The sequence below is a fragment of the Schistocerca cancellata genome, chromosome 2 (assembly GCF_023864275.1).
Source record: "Schistocerca cancellata isolate TAMUIC-IGC-003103 chromosome 2, iqSchCanc2.1, whole genome shotgun sequence".
Classification (NCBI taxonomy): domain Eukaryota; kingdom Metazoa; phylum Arthropoda; class Insecta; order Orthoptera; family Acrididae; genus Schistocerca; species Schistocerca cancellata.
In genome coordinates, this window is record NC_064627.1 from 591,259,019 (window position 1) to 591,286,667 (window position 27,649).

At 39.9% G+C, this 27,649-nt stretch overlaps 1 protein-coding gene across 3 annotated transcripts in view; it reads left to right on the forward strand.

Moving 5' to 3' along the window:
• The window catches only part of LOC126162226 (zinc finger protein 37-like), a 74,628-nt gene that overhangs the window by 11,801 nt on the left and 35,178 nt on the right, over positions 1-27,649 (forward strand). For all 3 annotated transcript variants that reach the window (XM_049918584.1, XM_049918587.1, XM_049918586.1), the window contains exon 4: positions 19,135-19,353. In XM_049918584.1, coding sequence (XP_049774541.1) covers positions 19,135-19,353 — 219 coding nt within the window. The remainder of the gene's footprint in view (positions 1-19,134; positions 19,354-27,649) is intronic.

The window sequence follows — 27,649 nt, forward strand, 5'->3', positions numbered from 1 at the left end:
GGTCCAAATTCACACAGAGATGTTAACTTGATAATAACTTAGCGAGGACTTGTGACATGTTGTCTAATGGTGGTATATGTAGACAAGTGTAAGAATTATTAGTGAAATTTGTAATTACATTTCACTTTACAGTGATGATAACAGTCAAATTGAATGGACCATCTCAGTCTTATCAGGCCTCTTCCTTCAGTATAATAATAGCAATAAATAAAGTTAGTAACCACACACAATGGATTCTAGACAGTGACAGTTTCTTCGTAACATGCTTCCATAATGAAGTCCAAACTCGTATTGGACCAAGCAATAATTTTGTTTATTTATATGTTAGATAACTGTAAAAGTAATGATGTTTGATATACTATCTGACTGATTCAATGCATACCTCCACAGTGGGTTTACAGAGTTCCAAGTAAATTTCTCAGATTTCCAGTTTTCCTAATTCTTAATTAGTACCTTATTTGGATAATCAGATGTACTAGCTGAATTAAAAAAATTGGAACAAGAGAAGTATGTTATAAGATTAAATAAGTTCAGATGATGAAAGTCTTTACAGGTGGGTCAAAACTTAGCTTACAAATAATTTGTTTGACGACTTCTTAGCATAAATAAAACTGCTTATTGGAAACGGGGAAATTATAGTTTTAGAATGAGTTATGTCTTTTTGGAAATAAAACAGTGAGCTCACAGTACTTTTTATGATCGCATGAACTGTGGACATAATCAGTGATTTCTCTTAAATGAAAACGTTTTCATAAGGAACTTGAGTGGGTCATTTGAATCAGTATAGCTCGACCAAACCACTGAATGATAGATAAATCTTAATGAAAATCACCTAATGAAGAATTTTGATATTGTACATAATTATAGTACATCTGCTATTGATACATAAGATAAAAAGTTGTTTAAGCAGTAATATTGTAGCAAATAGTTACCTCACTTTGCTACATATCGGTATCACTTTTTCTGTTACTACTTTGTCTCTGTTGTGTAGTGAAGGACACACATCTCGTATACTGGAACAAAGCGGTGCACAAAATCATTTTCATTCTATTTGACATGTTCCAAACATTGCTGAGAAATTCATTTTCTCTCTTGCCTTTGGTCAACATTTAACAAAGCTGGAATCTGTTTAGCATAAAGCTGTCTTTCAGTTAATTCTGTTTGCTCGTTCTCCTTTTATGGTTGTGGCATCAGGTAGTTTGTGCGCTTTTGATTGCCGGTCATTCACATTGTGCACTTTGTCAAAATTTCCCTCTGTTGAAGTTTTGAAATGTCTTGTGTGAGTAAGTGCAACCACATTTGAATTCAGCTACCCTTTTAACTTGAGGCTGTAGTCTCCTTGTAAACTTTCACAAACATTAGTGAATTTCTTTGTGTGATAAACTGATAACCTATCAAGCTCAAATAATTACATGATGGTATTGCATCCTTTTCATTACTGTGCAGTGTTTACTAACATTACGAAAACAAAATTTTATTACCATTAGCGTAACTGTAATGCCTTGTCGATAACTTTCTACATTTCTCTTTTATGAGGTACTTCTGTGATATTTGATTTTATTACTCCGCCATCTACAGAATCAGAACAGTAGGAAATATAAAACATATCATAACAATTTTTGTTGGCTTGTGCTTTAATTTATACAAATACATCTGTTTCATAATTAGACTGATCTGTGTTTCAAATTTGTTTTGAACTGCTGCTTAAAATGTTCCGTTTATTGTGCTTCCATAAAGCATACATTGAATTTTTACAGTTATATTAATGTTTGAAGATATCTAAAACATTATTACACAGTCAAGAGCACCCATATGATAGTTTATGTGTGTGTGTGTGTGTGTGTGTGTGTGGGGGGGGGGGGGGGGGGGGAGTTGTGAGTATTATTATTTTGGAAGACAAATGGTGACTAGCAACTAGCCATTAAAAACACCCAGTTCTGACTCTGTTAAATACCTGTGTAATGCCAACTTTGCAGTCATTTTCTTGAAAGATCATCACCTGACTGCACTAATTTTTTCCTGTCCGTAAGAAATGGGGGGGGGGGGGAGGCAACCCCCTTTGTGCGCGCGCGCACACACACACACACACACACACACACACACACACACACACACACACACAGAGAGAGAGAGAGAGAGAGAGAGAGAGAGAGAGAGAGAGAGAGAGAGAGAGGGGGGGGGGGCTACTTTTTATGTAGATGTTTTATTAAATTGGCTATGCCTGTTGTTATTGTTGAAGGCCAATCACTGTGACATTAGATGCTTTAATGACCCAAAATAATGACCGCAGTAGTATGGACCCTGTGTGATAAATTGTACTTTCTGGAGGGTAATGACCATCAATGAAATAATTCATGTTTTTGTTTTTTGTCACATCAGATGTACCATTTAATTCTGTGCTGGAACAGGTTTACTTCTCTGTCATATGAGCACGGAGGGCACAACTCACTCATGTTGGCTTTATTTGATGTACACTGTATTTCTCTGCTTCACAGATCTGACAGTATATTGAATGGCTACTAAATGATGGTGCAGTATGTAGCTGTGCAACTGTTCTTAGAAGCACGTCATGTCTCTTTGGTTTAGTAATGTGTGTTTGTTTTTTTTAAGTTATCAGTTTTTTAGTTTCTGTTCAATTATCTCTTGGGGTCATTGAACTACCCAGAATAAAGGTTGACCATGGACTGTGTCACAAAAATGTTGCCCCCGCCCCAGGGGCCTCACATCTCTTTCGTGACTACATGCTTGGCCGTCACAGAGCCCCAACCTTTGCTGCCTACTTTCTTTTCCATGCTGCAAGTCTCTTTGTGCTGTTCTTTTTTTCCTCTCCATCTTTCCATTAGATGATCTTTGCTACAAATGGACCATAAGAAAACTAAGTACAAGTTTTTCCAAATTTATCCACTAATGGCATATAAAAATCGATAACCAACTAAAAACTGTGCATTTTTTATACTTCAGCAAAACAAAACAGAAAGTCATACATTGGAAACATTATGTAAAAACGGCACAGTACAAAGAGAAAACACACTTGAAAATGGGAATTGTTTCCCAAAATATGTCATATAAAATATAAATAAAACAAAATCTTGACTGGTAGCAGAAAAGTTATTTGTAAATAAACCCATTGTTTTCAGTCGCAGGCTTAAGAAAGGTTTATAATGGACAAAATCAGTTTTCTTACCTTCCAACCTTGTACAGCTTGTTGTTATTAATTATATGTTCCTCTTGTTGGGTTTGACATAATACTTCTCTTCTAAATTTTATGTAAGTGTGGATCATGCAGGAAAGGTCACCCAGCATGGAGTATACCACACCTTTGTGCCTTTCTCTCTTTACGCTCTTCTTTCTTGCAATGGTACTATGCCCAAAACCCTGCACAGTACCCACTCTGTTGTGGGGGGGGGGGGGGGGGGTCATCATGTACCCGCATGGTGGTAGCCCCTTGACCACACAGGGATCGTACTGTTGATGCCTGAGCTAGAAACTCCCCACACAAGCCAATGAGTATGAGCAGTGGTTTACTGGCCAGGTAACTTGCTGTGACTGAGTGGTGCCGGGGAGAGCCCCTGTTCTGAGTGGGTGGTACCATGGCAGAAGATTTGATTTGTCCTGTCAACGGAGATAAATTAGGGGAAAAAATTCATATAGTCACTCATTTTTGTACAATGGTGAGGAAGACTGCCATGAAGAGCATATCAAAGCCCCATGTGTGTGTATGTGGTGGTGGGGGTGGGGGGGGGGGGTGAGGCATTTAAAGGTAATTTTTTTATTTGTTTCTTGAGTAACTCTACTGTGGCTTCTGTCAAAAATGTTTGCCATTACAAAATTAAACTACATTAAATTATTTACAAGAAAGGTCCTAGTCATTTTTTTCTCTAGAACTAATAGTTTCCACATTACATTTGATGGAAGAATCACAGATTTTTAAAAATAGTGATTTAATGGTATAAAAAACCATTAACTGAAAAATAGCAGAAAATCTATGTAAGTTGTTATGAAATAACATCTTTTCTTGAATAGGAATGTTTAAAAAAATAAAAAATTGTATCATCATCATCATCATCATCATAACCATTAATTAGGGCTTTGGTTGTCTTTGGGTAGAGCCGTCCATCCTCCCCTTGGCTCTATCCTCACTCAGTCTGAGGTAGCAGGTTTTTGAGCCATTGTTGTATCTCTAAATAAGTAACCAAACAACTGCGATTAACAAGAAATGGTGGTGCAAAAATCATTATATAAAAACAGAAAATTAATATACCTGTAAATAGACTCTACAAAGAGTGCTGTTGCACAGCTTCTGTGGTGGTGACAGTAAGTTGAGGTCTGGGTTTGGCTTTGTTGATGCTTTTAAGTGTGCAGCATACCAGATTTTATGCAGATCTTTCTGATATTCAAGTGCTTGATAAATATCCAAAAGCATTTTCTCACCAGCCTGTGTGATCTTTTCTGCTGGGGTTAGCAATTGTACTGAACAGCTTAACCATTTCTCCTTTGCTTTTGTTGTAAGTGGCAGAGATCATGTTATACCTGCTAAAAACATCTAGGAGGAGGAAGGTTTCAGCAAAAGGAAGTTGTTGGAGTTCATTTGTTTGAAAACAATTTGGATTCAACCTTGCCCCTACCATGCTCCATGAAGTGTATAGGTCCTGAAAAAGTATTGAGTAAAATAGTAGACTTATTATGACAGTGGGGTTTCAGCAGCTTTCTCTGATGTGCATCTCACTATTGTATTATCAGCATTGCCAGTGAAATTACTGTTTCTGTTCCCTTTGCTGTCATTTTATCACTGAGGATTTCTGTAGTACTAAGCCTGGTTCTGTTCTTTTCGTTTGCAGGAAAATGCTCCTGTTGAACAGTTACAGTCGTGCTTTCATTAAAAATGGGGTTAGCTGAAATTTTTGGGAGGACTCTTCTGCTCTGCTTTTTTGTACCATTGACACCACCATAACCATGAAAAACCATAATTGCAATTTGTCCATAATGTTGAGTACATAGGCTACGCATTGATTACCAGGTATGGGAAACAGTGCCTATATTCCATTTCAAGTGATGAAAGAGGAAACCTCCATCTACTTAATTGGTGCCCAGGTGTTCTTAGGTCATGAGTTGCGTCATTGTCCTCTGGAAAAGGTTCATAGAGAGAAGATTTCTTTCCTTTCCTCATTCTTGCTTCATTAGAAAAGGGCAACAGGGATATAGGTAATATGTATTCTGTAAGCTTTGTAATGTCACCAATCTTTTGCAGTGGCTTGTCTTTGGAAAATTGTCAGATGTTCTACAGCTACTTTTTCACTGTGCACTTTTATGGCATTGTTCATACTAACCAAAGACAAAAGCACATTCTTCTTAGACTGTTTTATGTTGCCAAAATTACAATCAGTATAACTTTGAAAGGTTCTGTTACCAATTTCTAGCACTCGGTGACAATTTATTTTCAGGTTTCCGATTATCCCTGTTGACAGAAACAAGTGAATTCATTTCCGGAAAAGGTGGATGGACATTAAACCACTGGTAAATCTTTGCCCAGTCTTGTACATCCTTATTTCGTTGTATTACCCGTAGATCAACGTCCTGCTTCCCATTTGAAAAAGTCACTTCGATAAACTCTTCTAATGACGGGCAGATGGCAGTTGCTCCAGGGGATCCTCCAACCTACTTTGCTAGAACTAAATCAGTTATGCTGCTTCCTTGTGTCAGACCACTCTTGATGGAGCACATCAGATTCTTCTCTGTGGCTGTATCTGACCGAACCCCTGCCCAAGGAAAAGCAATTCGATTTAGAGTGAAATAACCTTCATCTGCAAAATCCTTGGACACTTGGAAGGCTAGTTTTTAATGGTATTATATGTTGCATTTAAAGATGAGCAAATCTTATATATTGAAAAAAACCACTTGCATAATGGTATCATTTAATTAACACTTGCAAAGGGGGGGGGGGGAGTACTTAATGCCCACCTTTTGAAAAGATTGATTACTACGCATATTTTTTAAAATTTTGTAAAAATTATTTGTTGCCTTTAATGAAGTCTTCTTCCAGATTCTGTGATTTACATTTTTCACTTAAGCTTAGTCGGAAAATTTAAGTTTAAGGGAGGTGGTTATAAAGTCTGCCCCACTTGGTGGTAGATGTGACTTCCCACAATGGTCGTCTTACTCAATAAATAATAGCGTTAAGTGACCATAGAACACATGGAAATTATATTTCTCTTGGTTGACAGCACCAATGATCTCAACAATTCTTCATTGTTTCTTGTTCCGTGGCACTTAGTCCAATGTTAGATACAAATGTGATTGAAAATGTAATGACAGTCACTTACTGATAGAGTACCTACAGCTGCTGAAGATGAACTCTGAGCACCTGAAACTGATGACAATACAACTTGCAAGGTTAGTGACAGATATATTACAAGCACTGGAAAAATTTATAGCTCCTAACATTGTCACATTAGAAGACGAGTAGCACAAAACATAGTGATGGAAAGAGAAGGCATAAGAGACGAAGACAAAGTAAGAACAATAAGAGAATCATCTGAAAAGTTTTTGTCTCCAGAAATTGTCAACATTATAATAAAGCATACCAACGAAGAGGCATTGAGGCAGAAATTACCCAAGACAGACAGACTTGAATTCATGGCATATATAGGGCTACTTATTATTCTGGGGAAGGAAAATGACAGTATGTCATCTGTTATAGATTTATGGTCCTACACTTCAGGAAGATTTGTTTATACTGCTAGCATAAGCCGAACCAGATTCCAGCAGCTTATTAAAATAGTAAGATTTGATGACAGAGAATTGCGAAGCGATTGCAGGAGATGTGATAAGTTTGCTGCAATACGAGAAGCTTTTGATAAAATGAATGAATTACTGCCAAAATATTATTCTGTTGGGATGCACACTGTTACTGATGAAATGTTGGCATTGTTCCGTGGCAGGTGTTCCTTAAAGATCTTCATGAAGAAAAAAACCTGGTAAATACCATATACTTATACTCATGCTCACAGATGCTAAAACCAGATATGTTATCCGCATGGAGCCTTATGCTGGGAAAAGAAATGATGATACCCAACAGTTAAATTCCACTGCAGCTGTGGTCAAATGCCTGGTGGTTCCTATACATAATTCAGGGTGAAATGTCACCACAGACAGATATTACACTTCAATTGATTTGGCTGAAGATCTATGGAGGAATTGCAAACTAACTCTCATGGGAACATTACAGGCTAATAGGAAACATATACCTAAAGAACTGAAAGATATCTCAAGACGAGAATTATATTTTAGTAAACTGGCTTTCAGTGATACTAGTACTGAAAATATTCCAATCACAATTGTTTCTTATATCCCCCGTGAAAATCCCAAAAGAAATCTGCTGTTTCTGTCATCTCAACATTATGACCCTAAGGAGAAAACAGTTATAAATTTATATTATAAAGAGACTAAAGGTGGCATTGACATGATAGATCAAATGGTGAGGAAATATTCAGCTGAGAGGGTGGCAAGAAGGTGGCCGCTGTCTGTTTTCTATACTCTTGTGGACATAGCAGTCGTAAATAGTTATACACTATTTTTGTTGAACTTCTTGGACTGGAATAAGAAAAAAACCTAGTAAGTGATGACTTTTTCTTAAAGAACTGACACTGCAGCTCACGAAACCATACATTGAAGAAAGGGCTACAAAAATTGCAGGACTGCCCAAGCCTGGAGTTTCAAGTATGGAGGGTATTCTCGGACAGAAAATCGTACAGAACTTTGGTGCAAAGGAAGCTCATGGAGGTTAAGGTAGATGTCGTTTGTGTATTAGTGAAAGCTATTCAAAAGCAGAAAAGTACAACAAAGTGAACAAAACAACAATAATAATCAGCAACAATTGTAAGAGATACACATGTGGTAAACACAGCAAAAATCTGTTGTATGCTCCAAGTGTGATGTAGATTCCAAAGGAAGTGGTGAATAATTCTTCTCGCAAAACTATGTTATGTACCTAAGCTATCTGTATATTACCTCAAGTTTTTGTAATATTTTTTTAATTATAGTGAAGTGTACTTCAATAGTACTATGAGTTTTACTAGTAATTTTTATCTATATAATTAGACTTAGTAAACTTAAATGACGAAGTTAGTGGAAGATATGAAATGCATTTTTGAAAACAGTTTTAAGAGAAATATTCAGGTTCTGGATCGTGATTATGACAAATTGAGCCTCTGGATGTTTGTTTTTTCCGTGCTATAAAACACATTAATACACCATCTGCAGCTACGCCTTAAAGGATAGCCAGTTTCACGATGAGCTTCACGACAAAGTGTATTGGTTCTCATCATCCCAATACACCAATATGATTTTATATGCATTCTTCAAGAGTGGATACCTAGCTGAATGTCCTGCACTATTTGTAATCCTTGGGAGTTTGCCTTCGATCTTGATAGTGTGAAACTTTGTGATCGTTGTGGTGCACCAGTTTTCATTAATTGTTAATGATTTCTTTTGAACATTTCTTGAATGTCGGCAATGTCCATTTTGTGAAGTGTAACACATGCATCCCATAAAAAGTTGATCTCTGCAGCTCTTCGGCACTTATTTTCTTTTGCGTTCTTGATGCACATCATGAATCATTAGCAGCTAATATTTTTCCTGTCATAATTGTTAATACAACACTTTCATATGAGCCTTACTAAAGATTGAACTTTCGAACTCACACTCAAAGGGTTCCTTGTCAGATGCAAGGTGAGAAATAGCCCCCCCCCCCCCTTTCCAGTACTTGGTTTGTTTTAGATGGACAGGGATTCCTTTTCCACTACAAAGCCTTTGTTCTTCGTTTATTATGTCAAGGACAAATTTGGGGAAGAGTCAGCAATTTCAAAAATAAAAAGTGGCTCCATTCTGCTTAAAATGGTCTCCCCCACTCAGTCACGGGCACTGCTCACATGTTACAAGTTAGGGGGTATTCCCTGTCACTTTAACCCACCATAAAAGTCTGAATATGGTACAGGATACCCTTTTCCACTGAGATCTCCTTTCACAGACAGATGATGATTTGTATGCTGATTTGGAGCAAACAGGTTTGCATTTTGTCTGTCGTTTCCAGCAGGGACCGAAGGTCAACAGAGTGGATACTGGAGCCTTCATCTTGGCCTTTGAAGGTGACTCGTTGCCTGAGAAGGTCAAGATGATGATGTATCACTAAGATGGCAAGTCATACATTCCTCCTCCCATGCTGTGCTAAAAATGCATGTGATTCTTTCTGTTGCAGTGCCACCCCTGTCTGTAGGTATTGTGGCCATCAGTTGCATAAGATCCTTGTGCTCCTTTTCCATCTGTGTCAGCTGTGGGGAGCACCATCCTATTGTTCAACAGACTGCACCATATTCAAAGGCAAAAAGAATATCCAGGAATACAATACACTAGATTGTTTTGCATATCAAGAAGCCAAGAAGAAATAACATTGCCTACATGTATGCAATGGTGTACATTGGTGCTACATCATCATCCTCTTCGGAGAGTGTGCCATTGCCTTTTGTGTATTCTATGTCTGTGCCCCGGGGCTGCCTGACTACACTTGCTTCCTCAATGGTTAGGCATCCTCCTCCTATGACTTCCCCCACACCTCCTTTGGAATTGTCGACTCCATATCTGCGGGGGGCACCAGCCCCAACCTACAGCTAGAGAATTAATGAGCTCTTACAGCACCCCTTACCAGGAAGGTTTCTCGTGGGACATTTCTTTCCCAGAACTGTGCTAACCTACAACCAGATGCCAGTCAGTGGCTGGAGGAGCCACATGTTACAGGTCATATAACTTCATGTTCATCCTGTGCCCCAGAATCTGGGGCAGGCATGTCCTCGCGGAAGTCTAAATCATTGAAGGACAAGTAGTAGTCCTCCAAAAAGGAGGTGGTTCTGATGGCCCACTGGCTGCCATTCCCCAAATGCTCCACCTCTGATGCAGCATTCCTGGTGGCCCATATGGCCTGCCCCCTCCCCCCTCTGCCCCACGCACCTTGATTCAGAACAAATTTGTATTGATGGTGTATCTTCACAACCAGTGGCAGTAGGCAGCACTGAGGCCTGAGTGGAACTGTAGTGGTTTCCTCCAGGGAACTTCTTTCCCAGCAGCGTGGACCCCTACCCTCTGTGGCTATTGGGGCTATTTTAAGAATCACGCTGACTAAAAGAGCATCGGGTAGTGTTTGCACATACATTCTAGACTCTCTACAGTAAACACACTTATGGAGACTGTGGTTGTTTGTGTGGCGAGTTCTCTGGAATTTACCGTCTGTCACATATATCTCAGTTCCAATGATGAAGTGTCCCAGAAAGCATTGCCTGCACTGTTTTCTCAGCTCCCTCCACCCTACTTAATATTTGGTGACTTCAATGCCTCCAACCATATGTGGGGTGGAACTATGACCACTGGTCACAGTAAAGCTGTCAGAAATTACTTGCAGAGCTTGATCTTTGCTTCTGGAATACCAGTTTTTGCACACACTTCAGTGTGCCATATGGCTCTTATTCACTCATTGGCCTTTCCATTTTGAGCCCAGATATTCTCCCATCGAACCGCTGGAAAGTTCATGATGACCTGTGCAATAGTGATCATTTTCCCATCGTTTTGACCCTCCATTGGCATCACTCGCCTGGGGATCCACCCAGATGGACTCTCTTTGAAGCTGACAGGGACCCTTTCATGATTGCCAATTCCCTTCACAACCTGTCTCATAGAGGTATCAATGCAGTTGTCCAGAGCACAGCTGCAGCCATTCTATTTTCAGCTCTCTCATTGATCCCCCTCACCAGAAAATAGTACCTTGGTGGGCCCCCAAAATCACCATAGCCATTAGAAATCGCAGGTGGACTCTCCAAATCTGTATGCCATACCTGTCGATGGAGCATTTCATTGCCTTTAAACAGCTCCGTGCCCAGGTCCACTACCTCATTAAAATGACAGTAACAAGAATTCTGGGAGAGGTATGTTGCTACCTTTGGACCATGTACCCCTCCTTTGCAGACTTGGATGAAAATTTGACACCTCTGTCAACACCAGTACCCCACAGGTATACCTGGTATCTCTCTGAACGGTAATGTCCACACTCATCCAGATGCTGTAGCCCAACATTTTGCTTTTCATTATGCTCGAGCCTCTGCATTTGAGATTTATCAGCCTGCATTTTGTGTCCTCTGACAGCTGGTATAGATAATACCATTACCGTATACTGCACGTCAGCTGGAACCTCATAATACCCTGATCAATGAGTGGGAATTCCTGTGTGCTAGTCCTTTGCCCTGATGTGGCTCCAGGACCAGACCACATCAACAGCAAAATGATCAATTATCAGTGGATTGCCAGTGTCGCATTCCTACCCTTTCAACCATATCTGGAGCGAATGTGAGTTCCTGTTTCAGTGGTGAAAAAGGGTGATTGTCCCAGTACTGAAATCAGATAAACACCACCTTGAGTTGGACAGTTAGCCTCACTAATATTCTGTGCGTGTTGCTTGAATGTATGGTGAGTTTGAGTCTTCTGGATCTGTCCCAGGGTAGTTTTCGCCAGGTCAGTTTTACTGCTGACAATTTGGTCTGCCTGGAGTCTTCTATTTGCTCAGCTTTCACCTGCCGTCAACATCTTATTGCTGTCTTCTTTGAAATGCATAGGGCTTAAGAAACCACATATCATCACATCCTCGCTACCCTCCATGAGTGGGTCTCCGGGGCCAATTCCCAATTTTTGTCTGAACTTCCTGTCTTGCTGTACTTTCCAGGCTCAGGTTGGTGCTTCCCACAGTACTCCCCTTATACAAGAGATAGGGTCCCACAAGGCTTTGTATAGAGTGTGCCACCATTTCTAGTGACTGTCATTGCTCTAGCTGTGCCTGTGGGGTAATGTCACCCTCTCTGTGTACTCATGACTTTTGAATCTACCATTGTTCCTCAACTGTGAATGAAGCTGAACGCCATCTGGAAGGTGCCATATGAAAGACACAGTCCTGGACTCTCACCAGTGACTTCCATTTTCCACTGCCGAGACATACGCTGTGCATTTCTGTTGCCATCGTATTGTCCATGTCCAACCAGAACTCATCTCGAGGACCGATTGCTGAATCTGCTGGAGTCTTATCATTTTTTGGGATTGGCCTTTGATGTCAGATTTATGTGGATTGCCCTTTTTTGCCAACTTAAGCAGACGTGCTGGTCGCACCTTTACCCTTCACTGTCTCAGCAAAATCAGCTGGGGTGTAGACCATTATACATATTTGTGGCTCTGCAAAGCTCTGCTTCTATCGCATCTTGATTAGAGAGTCTGGCATATGGCTCAGCACTGCCTTCAACACTGCGGATGCTGGACTCTAGACATCATTGTGAGGTCCAACTTGTGACAGGTACCAAGCAAGGTGGTGCAGTGGTTAACACACTGGACTCGTGTTCAGGACGATGACGATTCAAACATGTATCCAGCCATCCTGATTTCGGTTTTTCCTGATTTCCCTAAATTGGTTCAGGGAAATGCTGGGATGGTTTCTTTGAAAAGCCATGGCCAATTTCCTTCCCCATCCTTCCCTAATCTGAGCTTGTGCTCCATCTCTAATGGCTTCGTTGTCGACGGGACATTAAACACTAATCTCCTTCTCCTTCTTGTGGTAGGTGCCTTTCGGACCAGCCCTGTAAACAGCCTACTCATGGATGCTGGTGTCCCTCCCCTTCAGATCAGGCACCAACAACTGCTACTCAACTATGCAATATACATACACTGCTCTCCTGAGCATCTGAACTACTGTGTTCCTATTTCCTGGTTAGTAGTGCTACCTCCCCAACAGAGGCCAAGGTCTGGAATCACGATTGTAGTTCTACATCTACATATGTACTCTGCTAGCCACCAAGCGATGTGTCGCAGATGGCACAATTTGCGCTCGCATTCGGGAGGACGACGGTTCAATCCCGCGTCCGGCCATCCTGATTTAGGTTTTCTGTGATTTCCCTAAATCGCCCCAGGCAAATGCTGGGATGGTTCCTCTGAAAGGGCACGGCCGACTTCCTTCCCCGTTCTTCCCTGATCCGACGAGACCGATGACCTCGCAGTTTGGTCTCTTCCCACAAACAACCCAACCCCAACCCACAATTTGCGCCAAAGTCATTTCTCCCTCTCTGTTCCACTTGCAGATCACGCGAGGGGAAAAAGAAACTGTCTGTACGCCTCAGTATGAGCTCTAATTTCCCTTATCTTTGAATGGTGATCATTGCGTGATTTGAAAGTTGGTGGTAATAATATATGCTCTACGTCCTCAGTGAAGATTGGATTTCGGATTTTAGTGAGCAGCCCCTTCCGTTTAGCACGTCATCTATCTGCAAGTGTATCCCACTTCAAACTTTCTATGAGATTTGTAACGCTCTTGCGATGGCTAAATGTGCCAGTCACGAATCTTGCTGTTTTTCTTTGGACCTTCTCAATCTCTTGAATGAGACCAAACTGGTAAGGGTCCCATACAGACGAACAATACTCTAAGACTGGGTGAACTAACGTATTGTAAGCATTTTCCTTTGTTGGAGGACTGCGTCACTTGAGGATTTTACCAATAACTGAAATCTAGAGTTTGCCTTGCCTGTTACTTGTGTAATCTGATCATTCCATTTGAGATCATTTTGAATAGTTACACCCAGGTACTTGACGGACATTACTGCTTCCAAAGATTGGGCATTTATTTTGTACTCGTACATTAATGGAGATTTTCGCCTCGTTATATGCAATAGGCTACACTCTTATATTAAGAGATAACTGCCAGTCATCTGCTCTGAACTCCATCTTTCCCCAGTGTTGCCTTTTGTCAGGGAAAAAAACTGTGCGCCCCCTGTGGTGTGTATCTGATCCTCAGATCTACCTCAATGTCTCCTTTGGACTGAGAAACTCTGTAGACTCCATGGTTTTTCGCTGCCTGTTCTTGGACATCCTTCACACATTTCCATTCTTAGATGGCTCTATGGTCAATGGATGAACAGAGATTGCCTACACATTTGCAATATGCAATGAACTATGTTCCCTGTCAGATGTATGCAGTGTATTTGCTGCAGAATTGGTGGTTATTGCTTGAGCCCTCAGTCAGCTTTGCTCTTGCACTGGCGAGCCATTCTTAATTGACAATGACTTCTTGAGTAGTTTTCAGGCTGTCGACCAGTGCTATCCTCGACACCCATTGGTTATGACTACTGAGGGTCTTCTGTATGACCTCCACCACACTGTATGGTCTGTCATCTTTGTATGGACTCCTGCTCACATTGAGATTGCAGGGAATGAACATGCTGACTGTTTGGTCAAGTTGGCTACCATCATGCAAACTTTGGAGATAAAGGTACTGGAACCAGACGTTCAGTCAACTCTATTCTGACAATTATTGGAGCATATTGGTGTGACCTGGTTTCTCCGAATAAACGGCGAACCATGAAGGAGACCATGAATATGTGACAGTCTTTCAGTCATGCTTCTCACAGGGAATCTACTATCATCTGTTGGCTTTGCATTGGTTATGCGTGACTGACCCATGGCAACATCCTCTGGTGTGAGAATCCACCCACTATCAGTGTGGCACCCATGTCACAGTGGTCTGCACCCTACTGGATGGCCCTAATTTGGCCAACTTATGGTGAAACCCTAAACTTGGTGACAACCTGTAGTGCTAGTGGACATCAAAGTGGCTGATTAATGTTTTTACCCATGAAAGTGACTTTTTACTCCTCTCTCTGTGGTGTAGGACACTTTAACCTCATCACCTGCTTGAGAAATTGGAAGGGGCCCATGACTGCCATTGCACAGTGGTCTGGACTGGCTCCTTTTGTACCCACCTTTTCAAATCTTTTTGTTCTTTTATATCTGTTGTTGGACACAGTAATTGTTCTCTTGCCTGAGATTTTATCTTGTCCATGTAGCTAGTTTTCTTGAGGATGTGGCAGCACAAGTTGGATGCAGAGGGTGTGTTTCTGGTTGCATAACGTGTTCCAGAGGCCTCCAGCTACTTTCTGGGCAGGGTGGCTTTCACTACTTTAACCTTTTACCCCACTCTCATTTCTGTTTGCTTCTATCTCTTGCCTTTGTTGGTTCTTGGATAGAATATAGAGTCCATTGAGTTTTGTCTTCTGCGTCCTTCCTGTCTGTGGACTGTTCCCGGCTTGACACACAAAGGATTAAGGGACCAATAACCCCATTAGTCCGTCCATCCATGTGCAGATATTATGCTGAGGGTCATTTACATAATTGTACTATAAATTATGTTTAGAGAGGTGAAATGAAAGGTGAAGACATTCTCACTATTTTTTAAATGTCTGAGACATTATTCCATCTTACATTGATTGTCATTAGGAAGGAGAGTCAAAACTTTTCATGGAGCTGAAAACTGAAAAACTATACAAAGGCCAAAAAGACTGTTTGATGGTAAGAAATTAGTAGGTTGTTCATTTCTTACACATCCTGATGGATTTTCTTCAGTGTTACTATTGTTTGGCGGTATGGAGAAGAGCGGTAAAATCAGTTAAATAACACGCACTCTCAATAGACTTTGCTCAAAAGATTCTGAAGCAAGCTGAGAGTTATACAGTCAATTTTATTGACAGGGAAACAAATCGATAAGTGAAGATCTAATTTTCAAGATCTAAATGATAAGACTTTTAGCAATTTGTCTTCATAGTCTTGCACAGTACGTGAATGAACATTTCAGTCACATAAATTAGGAACAGGTATTAAAAAACTTTTTTGTAGGAATAAGTGTCTTGAAACTTGGAGAAAAAGATTCTGCGACACTTTTAAATGACATAGCAATATGTGGGAGTTTGGAGTTTGCAGTTAAGGATAGTCTCAGAGAATACTGCTGACTGCGGGCATCTTGCCACAGCAGAGACACTTAACTCTTCAAATGATAAACGAAGCTAGAACCAAGGAGACAGGAAGTGAAAGGGTAAAAAAGGAAGAGCAGTTGTTTTAGAATAAATAACGCAAAGGTTTTGAACTGTTCTGACGAACTCTAGTAGACTTTTTTTTTTGTACTTTGAGTTTGAAGTTGGCTATTGCAATAGCAAAAACTAATAATTTCAGTAAAAGTTAAAAGTGTAGTTCATGAGTCAATTAGGGCTGAATTATATTTCACTGTTTCTATTATGTCTTCACTAGACAAACATTCAAACAATTGTATTCGTAAGTTTTATTACAAAAGGAAAAGATTACAATACTTAAATGTCAAATTCACAGATGGTTCGCAAGCAAGGGGGGACATACAAAATAGGTAATCTTCTTCAGTACAAACAGTTCCAAGTCTGTGCTACATAGTGTACAAGTGAAGTAACTAGAGTTGACACTTCTATCCAAGTCGTTAATCTTAAAGCTGCTATTCAACTGGACCGTTACCAGTCAGTCGTGGCGCTTTGTCCTCTTCAGATAGGGGGCTGCTGCTGTCATGTTGTCATCCTGAAGAAGGCTTGGTCATCATGTGATTGGCTGTTGTCTTCTCACAGTCATCTAACAATCTGTCATTCCCGACTGATGTGCCGGCACATGACTTTACGCTGTAACAGTTTCTGCACCATCCCAATATGATACGTGTTATTTTGTGGACAGCATTTGCCGCTGAGTTAAATAGAAATGAAAAATTGCTCTATGTAATCCTTTCTTATTGATGACCTGACCTGGAATGACGGTGTGTATGTCAAATAACCCTCCAAACTAAAACTGCTATTGTGAAAGAGGTAATTAGTGTTACTGTATATATTCTAATTTGAGAGAATGGTGACAGTATTTTCCAGTGAGCATTTTCTTTACTTTGGCTATTGTTGATTCACAATAGATTTGTTGAGACCGTTAAACTGATAGTGTAAAACTTCCCATAGAAACAGTAATATTATAGGTAACCTTGCATGTAATGTACAAAAAATGTGAGTATTTAATCTGTTGGCACACAGAGTGAAGTAATTTGTTAAAATGCACTGCTCAGCAAAACTTAAGGATAACAACTTGGTCGAAAGAGTGGGAGCATGTTGCCAGAGGTCTCCTTGTCATGCACAGAAATGTGGACGTCATACAGCATGAGGTCAGCGACTATAGTGCCAATTGGAGCTGGCCCTGTAACATGAAGCAGTTGAAGGAACAGAAAAAGATGGTTAGCATCAATCAGCAAGCAGTTATGGTGTACTGTTGTGGTGGTCTTCATTACAGCATGGTATAGAAACAGTTTGGATTATTTCACATTGGAAGAATCATCTGGAACAAAAACGAAGTGTGTCTTGTGTAGCTTGGGAGTTTGGTAATGCTCACAGCATTGTTTCTCATGCATGGGGAGCATTCCAAACCACGAGCACTGCTGTCCGAATGAGAGGAGGTGATTGACTGTGGTCAACTACAGTAGCAGATGTCTGCCTCATTCTGCAACAGCCAAGGAGTGACCCATGTCAAACGACAGTGCAATTGTTGCAGTCACATTTAAGAGTACTGCAAGGCACACAGTCTCACACTCCACAGTGGCACAGCAACTGATTGCGGCTGTTTTCGTTTTCGTTGCTGGATGACCAGCACATTGTGTTCTATTGATACCTGTTCATCAGCGGCAACCTTTCGCAATTGTGCCAAGAGTATAGGGACTCCACCTGTGAGGAGTAGAACATGCACTCTTCTTGGATAAGAGCAGATTAACAGTGTAGTGCTTCTGGATTTACCCTCATATGGCAAGTGGTGGAATATGTGATGTGCCCAGAAACATTGTCAGACATGATTGTCTTGGTAGTCCAGGTGTTATGATTTGGGGAGACATAATTTTACATTTCCCAAATCTTTGAACATGGTACATTCATCGTTCAGTGTTATTGTAATACTGTACTCCTTCACCATGTACTTCTTTTCAGGGGTGCATTTGACCCTGGTATCATTTTTATGAATGACATTGTGCAACCACATCAAACAGTGGAGGTGGAGCAGCTGTGGGAATGAGAGGATATTCAGCAAATGGATTGACCTTCCCGTCCCACCAACATAATTCATATCGAGCATTTGTGGAATGCCCTGTAGACGTGTATTGATGCAATCCTCAAACACTAATTGTCCAGCAGTTGTGAATAACACTAGTGGAAGAATGTAATGCCCTACCACAAGTACCTCTTACCAACATTATGGCCAGCATGATGCAGGATGCCTTGCTGTTTGTGGCGATCACTCACCCTATTAAGAACCATGTCCTAACTTTTGCAATGTCCAGGGAACCATCATAAATTGTGCTGGCTTTTCAATTTAATTCTTATTTTTGAATAAGGTCATATCTGTTTCTCATCTGGTATTTCTTTCAGCTACCTTCTATTCTAAACATGTATTTCTTTCAGCTACCTTCTATTCTATACTGTAGCAGTTCTTTCTCTGTACGGTCCAAGTTTCATCGAGCTATGTTACTTGGCAGTGATACACCATGCAAAAGTTTTGCACACCAATGTATATTACATATAAGGAAATGTAAACTTTTCAGTGTTTTAAACATTATGAGAGAATTTCTTCTTTTTCACTTTTAACTGTGGTTAGAGAGGTTGATGATTCCTAGCTGAGTAATTGAACAGTTTAGTGTATTCCCACCTACAGTTTCCAGTTTCTCTCCTTGGACAAGGGTACTGGATAACATTTCCATAAAAATATGCAAAAGGTCCCTTTAATATCTGCAACTGTGCAGTGATGATAAACTTTTGATGGTGGTGTGCTCTGGTATAAGGAGGTTTTGGATAAATCAGCAGAAGTGGAATATCAAGAATATCATAAGGAGCTGTACTTCAGCCATCAGACCTTTATCTACATATGCCTGAAATTGTGAAAGCAGATGTGCATGGAGGCTAAAGTGGTTTTGTTGATAGTACCACTTTTCAGATTCCCTTGCTAGTTTTATTGTGTGGTTCCTGTCAGTATACTGTGCTAAAGTTGCAATGCAGAAATGACCTTTGATTCTCAGCCTCCACTTCCCATCTCAAAAACTTTTTGCAAGGAGATCGGTTAAAATAAGCATTTCGAATATCTTTGTAATAATGCTATTATCCAGTTGTGTAATATGTTTCTTTAAACAACATAAATGATACAATTTTTAGTTTTTATCATTTACGCATAACTTACATGTTAGTTTAACATCTTCTGTTCTAGGAAAATAGTGTGTGTCAGATAGAAATATCAGATCCTGATAGTAATTATGCCACTGAGGTAATAGAAAACAGCGAAATCACAGATAATAATGGCGATGTTATACAAATCAAAATAGAGCAATCTGAAGAGTCTAATTCGAGGGAAGTGCATAGAAAACGTGGAACGAAAAGGAAACAGAAGACTGCTAATGAGCCACAAGATTATGATGCACAGGACAAGGTTTGTATAATGGGTTGTATCAAGTTTAATTGTAACAAAAAAGTTAAAGTTGGGCATTTATTCACTCTTAATAACCTGTCTTTGTGTGTTGCTCCAAAAGAACTCCTAGGCTTCAGGTAGTCTAATATGTAGGGTAACTGCTTAGTGTGAATTAGCTTCTTGCTTGATGTTATTGGTTTTGCTGTTTCCTGATTGTGACATAAATATGGCGTTTTGTGTTGTACATCGATGTACTTGTTGCAGATCATCTGAAAATCTCTAGTTACTGCTGTTTTGCATTTACTCGTAAGATATAATAGTGGAACTCAGTATATTTCTGTAATTTACGTTTACTAATTCTGCTAAGATTCATTTACCTATTCATTGTGTGGTTTTCTGAAAAGATCCTATTCAGTGTGGGATATATTTTAGTCCTATTCAGTAGGAGATGTATTTTAGTGTAACCATTATAGTTCCAAAATTACCAAGTATTGAAAAATCATAACACTTACTTTGAGTGATAGGTCATGGGTGCACTACATGCAGGAAGCACCTTCTTGGGTAACAGAGTATATATCCCCCCCTCCCCTCCCCCCAAGGCTGGGTGACAGTTCGGTATTCTCTGAATATTTGGCGGTAGAATCAAATCATGAACAAAGTGAAGACAGTCACCATCAGAATTTTAACAGTAAATTGCTGAACCATTTGTAAAAGGTTCCTGAATTTACTACTCTCCAGGAAATTTGTCACACTCAAATTATACACGGGACTGAGAGCTGGGTGGAATGTGAATAGAAAGCTCTGAAACATTTAGTGAGATACACGACATATGTTGAAAAGACACATTGGATATCATAGGAGGGAGAGTGTTCTTTGTAGTCGAAAAAATAATGTCCTCCTTTGATGTCAAAATTGAGCCTGACTGTGAAGATATCTGTGAACACAAACTTTGAACTGATTGTAAATTATGCCTTAGAGAAATATGTTGAAGTGGATTACAGATGGGAATGCCAACAGAGAAAAGTTAGCGAGAAACTGGTGCATCTATGAAAAGATAGATGTTCCAAGCATGTAACAACTTCACTTGTAATCCTTTGCGAAAGATCTTCCTAAGAACCTGAGAAAATTCTGGTCCTATGTAAAAACACTAAGCAGAATGAAGTCTTCTGTAAAGTCAGTCATCAGTTAGTCCAGTGTGACAAAAGAAGACAGCAAAAGGATAGCTGAAGTTTTAAATTTCGTGTTTAAGAAATCGTTTCATGCAGAAGAATTGTACAGACGTAATGTCGTTTGACCATAGTGCAGACTTCCACTTGGAAGCCATACTAACCATCTCTGGTATAGAGAAGCAACTGAACAAGTTGAAACCAAATAAATTACTTGGTTTGGATGGAATCCCAGTTCAATTTCGCAGAGTGTGCTTTACAGTCTTGACCCCCCCATAGTTAGCTTGCATTTACTATCACTCTCTCATCCAGCCCAAAGTTACAAGCAAATCTGAAAAAAATGCAGTTTACTAAGGTTAAAAGAAGGTACCCGCAAAATTACCGAACCTTAACACTGATTTTCTGGAGAATTCTAGAGCATATTCAAAGTTCAAATATAATAAATTTCTTTGAGGTAGAAAAGCTTCTGTCCACAAATCAACACAAATATAGAGGGCATTATTTGTGTCAAACTCGGCTTGCCCCTTTCTCACATGATATCATGTGAACTATGGATGAAGGTCAAGAGGCAAATCCCATCAATTAAATATCTAGGTGGAACATTGCGAAGCGATATGAAATGGAATAAGCTCATAAAGATGGTAATAGGGAAGGCAAATGGTCATCTTTGATTTATTGGGAGAATTGTAGGAAAGTATAGCCCATCTACAAAGGAGGCAGCTTATAGAACATTAGTATGACTAATTTTTGAGTACTGATAGAGTGTTTGGGATCCTCAGCAGGTTAGCCGGCTACTGTGGCAGAGCGGTTCTAGGCACTTCAGTCCGGAACTGCGCTGCTGCTACAGGTTCGAATCCTGCCTTGAGCATGGATGTGTGTGATGTCCATAGGTTAGTTAGGTTTAAGTAGTTCTACATTTAAGGGACTGGTGACCTTAGATGTTAAGTCCCATAGTGCTTAGAGCCAGCCATTTGAACCTCAGTTAGGTTAAAGGAAGACAATGAAGCAATTGGGAGGCATTCTGCTAGATTTGTTAACAGTAGGTTTGATCAACATGTGAGAACTACGGAGATGCTTTGTGAACTGAAATGGGAATCCTGGAGGGAGGATGATGATCTTTTCGTGAAACACTGTTGAGAAAATTTAGAGACCCAGCATTTGCAGACTGACTGCAGAATGATTCTACTACTGCCAAAGTACAGTTCACAAAAGGACCATGAAGACAAAATAAGAGAAATTATGGCTTTAATGGAGGCACAGAGTGTAATTTTTCCTTTGCCACATTTGTGAGTGGGACATTTCTTATACTTTTATATCTATCTTGGCAATCGTAAAAATTTTGCGTGTTGGGGGCAGGTACTGGCCTGCAGTTCTGTCTCACAATTTTATAATTTTCTTAAGTGAATTTTCCTTTTAATACAATGTGATTAAGCTGTATTTGTTCTAAGGCCTTTGCATTCTCATGAAAAGATGCTTGAATGTACATATTTCAGTGCAGATTCAGTATTTTCTAGAACGTCATGTGTTTCATAAATGAAATTTAGATATTGAAAAATATTTTGAATTCCTAGAAAAATGGAATAAATTTTTTATACTTGGTGTATATGACACTATTGTTTTCAAACCTGTGTGCAGTCTCAAACCTGCCCAATTAAAACAGTTGAAAAAAATTATCAATTCATTTTCAGTTTGCAGTGTACAGATTACTTTAAACTGAAACATGGAATTGTATATTTTCTCAGATATTTGTATCAAACACAAATATTGTAATTTGTTTCAGATCCATGTAATTCACTTTGTGCCAGCTATTCACATATACAGAGACACAGTGAAGTAGGAATTCCATAAAACTCACACAATACTATCTGTGCATTGTGAACTAACTTTGTCAGAGTATGAGGGGTTGCCTGGGTTGCCTGTGTAATGTTTTCCCCTTTGTACGAGGTCTGTTAAACGAATTCCAGAACATTCATAATTTAGTACCAATGGTGTGTTGGAGTGAAACGGGATTGGCATCCCTGTATACACCTGTGTTCAATCTATAACTGCTGGAAGTTTCATTGTTGTATGTCTGTTAGTTATTGTTCAGTGTTGTATTGAGTAGAAAGTTGTCACACAGTTTTCAAATTTCAAGACATTACATTTAGAGGAATGTCTGCATTAAATTTTGCATGAAACTCAAGAAAACCTTTACAGAGACACACCAAATGAAGCAGGGAGCCTACAGTGATTAGTGCTTAAGCTGTACTTGGTGTTACGAATGGTTAACACAGTTTAAAAATTGACTTGATGGAAATTAAAATGATCCTCATTCAGGATGCCCTTCAGTGTCTGATGATGCTCATTTTAAATACATGAACAAAATTGTGCATTTCAGTTGAAGCCGGACTGTCCATGAGATTGCAGAACAATGTAACATTTCAGTTGGATCATGTCATGAAATCCTGAAATAGCATTTTGGAATGCATTGTGTTGCCTTGTAGTTTGTCCCATGGCTCATGAGTCAAAACCATAATGACCTTTGCCTTGCAATGTGTGAACAGCTTTTGGAGTGCACAAATGAGAATGAGATTTTACTTAAGAGAATCATAACTGGTGATGAGCTGAGTCTACAGTTACGATGATGAGGCCAAGGTTCAGTTTCACAGTCGGTTGGGAAAGGTTTTCCAAGATCATAAAAAGCTCATCAGGTTAGATTAAATGTCAAAGCCATGCTGAAAGTTTTCTTTGACTTTGAAGGATAAGTTGATCATGAATTCATGCCGCAGGGACAGACTGATAATCGATCGTGCTATCGTAACATGTTGCAACGCCTGCAAGAAAATGTGAGAAGGAAACTGCCTGAAATGCGGTGGGACAATTCATGGTTCTTGCATTGCAGTAACACAGCTGCACATTCATCCCTGGTGGTGCACGACTACTGCATAAAAACCGAAATCACTGTACTGCCTATAAGCGATGTGGCACAGTGAATAGCACACTGGACTAGCATTGTGGAGGACAACAGTTCATGCTTCAGGCAAATGCTAAGATGGTTCCTTCCATAGGGCATAGCTGACTTCCTTCCACATCCTTCCTCGAATGGGACTGATGACCTCGCTGTTTGGTCCCCTTCCCCAAGTCAATGAACCAACCGTTGTACCACCTGATGGTGGTAGCTCTGAAAGATAGTAACACTCCTTTGTTTTAGTTGTTGGGCTCATTGATGACTCAACACCTCAAATAACATAGTTGTTACCTTCACTAATCCCACTGCTTACATTCTATGGAGAACATGTCTTAAATTATTTTACTGTGTTTCATTTAACTGTCCCTGGAAACTGGGTTTTGTACCAGCACAGTCTGAGCCCCCTAATAATTTAGGGATACCTAACAACTTGGGAAACACCCTCTTGGTGCCAGAGCTGCAAGCTCCCCATGTGCAGGCCTAGGAATATGTGCTTTTCAACTTTGGGATACAGTGATTCTGAGCAAAGGTTACAATGCCAGGCAGAGGAATAATTACCAAGGCAGGCAGCCATTGCTGTGCGGCTGGGGTGGGAGGGGTTAGCCATGGGGAGAGTTCCCAGATGGAATGGGTGACACAGTGGCAAATGATCTGCAATGTGTAGGATCAAAACATTGCACCTTGGTGGCTGTGTGGCCCCTGTAGTCTCACCAGATAGAACAGTATATTCAGTGCAGAAAGGTACAACTCAAAGCACTTTCCTTCATTGACCACATCTTTGTTGGAAAGCAAATTCAATAGAAATGGCAACAATTATTCCCCTCAGCTTCTAAATATGTACACTTTTTGCATACAAAACCAATAGAAAAATGGTAAATGGCTGCATCCTCTTTAAAAGAGTGACATTTACTGAGTCATAGACATTGCCTCCTATGAGAAGCTTGGTGACATCCTGTATTGCAGTCACAATCCCCCCCCCCCCTATACACACACCCTCTATGAAAGAACTTCAACATGCATCTCACATTACAGGCAGATGAAGAACTGCATACAAACTTGGAAAAGGAAAAATGGGATGTCCATTTTGTTCTCTGTATTCAACAAGCACCAAAGGATAATAGAGTGGATAATGAAGCTTTCATTTTGGCTTTTGAAAGGGATGTATTACTTCAAAAGGTCAAACTAATGGTTCACCCCTGTCATGTAAAGCTGTACCTGATTTTACAGTTTATATTGCCTGCAAGGTCATTAAAAATAACATGAACAGCAACGGTCCCAACACACTTCCGTGGAACGCACCCGAAGTTACTTCTGTCTCTGATGATGACTGTCCATTCAATATAACATGCTATGTACTCCCTACCATAAAGTCCTCAATCCAGTCACAATTTTGCTTGATACCCCATATGATCACACTTTGGTCAATAAACATAGATGCAGTACTGAGTCGAAGGCTTTTCGGAAATCAAGAAGTGCTGCATCTATCTGGTTGCCTTAATCCAAAGGTTTCAGTATGTCATATGAGAAAAGCGCGAGTTGGGTTTCACATGATCAATGTTTTGGAAATTCCTGCTGATTGGCTCTGAGTAGGTCATTTTGTTGAAAATACCTCATTATGTTTGAGCTTGAATATGCTCTGATTCTACAACAAATCAATGTCAAGGATATTGGATGCTAGTTTTGTGGTTCTCTTTTACTACCATTCTTGTAGATGGGTGTGACCTGTGCCTTTTCCAAGAACTGGCACAGTTTTTTGTTTGAGGGCTGTACAGTAGATTATAGTTAAGAGGGGCTAACTCAGCCAAAAATTCAGTATAGAATCTGACACGGATTCCATCGGGGACTGGAGCTTCGTTCAGTTTTAATGATTTCAGCTGTTTCTCAACACCACTGACACTAATACTTAATTTGTTCATCTTTTCAGTGGTTGTTGTTGTGGTCTTCTGTCCAGAGACTGGTTTGATGCAGCTCTCCTTGCTACTCTGTCCTGTGCAAGCTTCTTCATCTCCGAGTAACTACTGCAACCTACATGCTTCTGAATCTGCTTAGTGTATTCATCTCTTTGTCTCCCTCTACAATTTTTACCCTTCACGCTTCCCTCCAGTAATAAACTGGTGATCCCTTGATGCTTCAGAACGTATCCTATTGACAGATCCCTTCTTTTAGTCAGGTTGTGCCACAAATTCTTCTCCTCAATTCTATTTAGTACCTCCTCATTATTTATGTGATCTACCCCTCTAATCTTCAGCAGTCTTCTGTGGCACCATATTTCAAAAACTTCTATTCTCTTCTTGTCCAAACTGTTTATTGTCCATGTTTCACTTCCATACATGGCTATACTCCATACAAATACTTTCAGAAAAGATTTCCTGACACTTTAATCTGTATTCAATATTAACAAATTTCTGTTTTTCAGAAATGCTTTCCTTGTCATAGTCAGTCTGCATTTTATATCCTCTCTGCTTCGACTACCTTCAGTTATCTTGCTCCCCAAATAGCAAAACTCCTCTACTACTTTAAGTGTCTCACTTCGTAATCTAATTTCCTCAGCATCACCTGATTTAATTAGACTATATTCCATTATCCTCGTTTTGCTTTTGTTGTTGTTGTTGTTGTTGTTGTTGTTGTTGTTGTTCACTTTATATCCTCCTTTCAAGACACTGTCCATTCAGTTCAACTGCTCTTCCATGTCCTTTCCTGTTTCAGCCAGAATTACATTGTTAGCAGCGAACATCAAAGTTTTTATTTCTTCTCCATGGATTTTAATTCCTACTCCCAATTTTTCGTTTGTTTCCTTTACTGCTTGTTCAGTATACAGATTGAATAACATTGGTATAGGCTACAACCCTGTCTTACTCCCTTATCTACCACTGCTTTCTTTTCATGCCCTTCGACTCTTATAACTGCAGTCTGGTTTCGGTACAAATTGGAAATAGCCTTTCGCTCCCTGTATTTTACCCGTCACCTTCAGAATTTGAAAGAGAGTAGTGCTAGAAATGTAGGTTTGCCTTTCTTTAATCTATCTTCTAAGATAATTCGTATTGCCTCACATGTTCCAACGTTTCTACGGAATCGAAACTGATCTTCCCCAAGGTCAGCTTCTACCATTCATTCGTCTGTAAAGAATTTGTGTTAGTTTTCTGCAGCCATGACTTATTAAGCTGATTGTTCAGTCATTTTCACACCTGTCGACACCTGCTTTCTTTGGGATTTGAATTACTATGTTCTTCTTGAAGTCTGAGGGTGCCTTGCCTGTCTCATACATCTTCCTCACTAGATGGTAGAGTTTTGTCGTGGCTGGCTCTCCCAAGGCTGTCAGTAGTTCTAATGGAATGTTGTCTACTCCTGGGGCCTTGTTTCGACTTGGGTCTTTCAGTGCCCTGTCAAATTCTTCATGCAGTGTCATGTCTTCCATTTCATCTTCATCTACATCCTCTTCCATTTGCATAATATTGCCCTCAAATACATTGCCATTGTGTAGCCCCTCAATATCCTCCTTCCACCTTTCTGCTTTCTTTTCTTTGCTTAGGACTGGTTTTCCATCTGAGCTCTTGATCGATCTTCATACAGGTGGTTCTCTTTTCTCCAAAGGTCTCTATAATTTTTCTGTAGGCAGTAGCTATCTTACCCCTAGTGAGATAAGCCTGTACATCCTAACATTTGTCGTCTAGCCATCCCTGCTTAACCATTTTGTACTTCCTGTCTATCTCATTTTTGAGACGTTTGTATTCCTTTTCGCCTGCTTTATTTACTGCATTTCTGTATTTTCTTCTTTCATCGATTAAATTCAATGTCTCTTCTGTTAACCAAGGATTTGTACTAGCCCTCGTCTCTTTACCTACCTGATCCTCTGTTGCCTTATTTATTTCATTTCTCAATGCTACCCATCCTTCTACTGTGTTTCTTTCCTCTGTATTTGCCAATCATTCCCTAATGCTCTCTCTGAAGCTCTCAACAACCTCTGGTTATTTCAGTTTGTCCCGATGCTATCTCCTTAAATTCCTACCTTTTTGCAGTTTCTTCAGTTTTAATCTACAGTTCATAACCAATAAATTGTGGTCAGAGTCCACATCTGCCCCTGGAAATGTCTTAAAATTTAAAACCTGGTTCCTAAGTATCTGTCTTACCATTATATAATCTATCTGAAATCTTCCAGTGTCTCCAGTCCTCTTCCACATATACAACTTTCTTTCACGATTCTTAA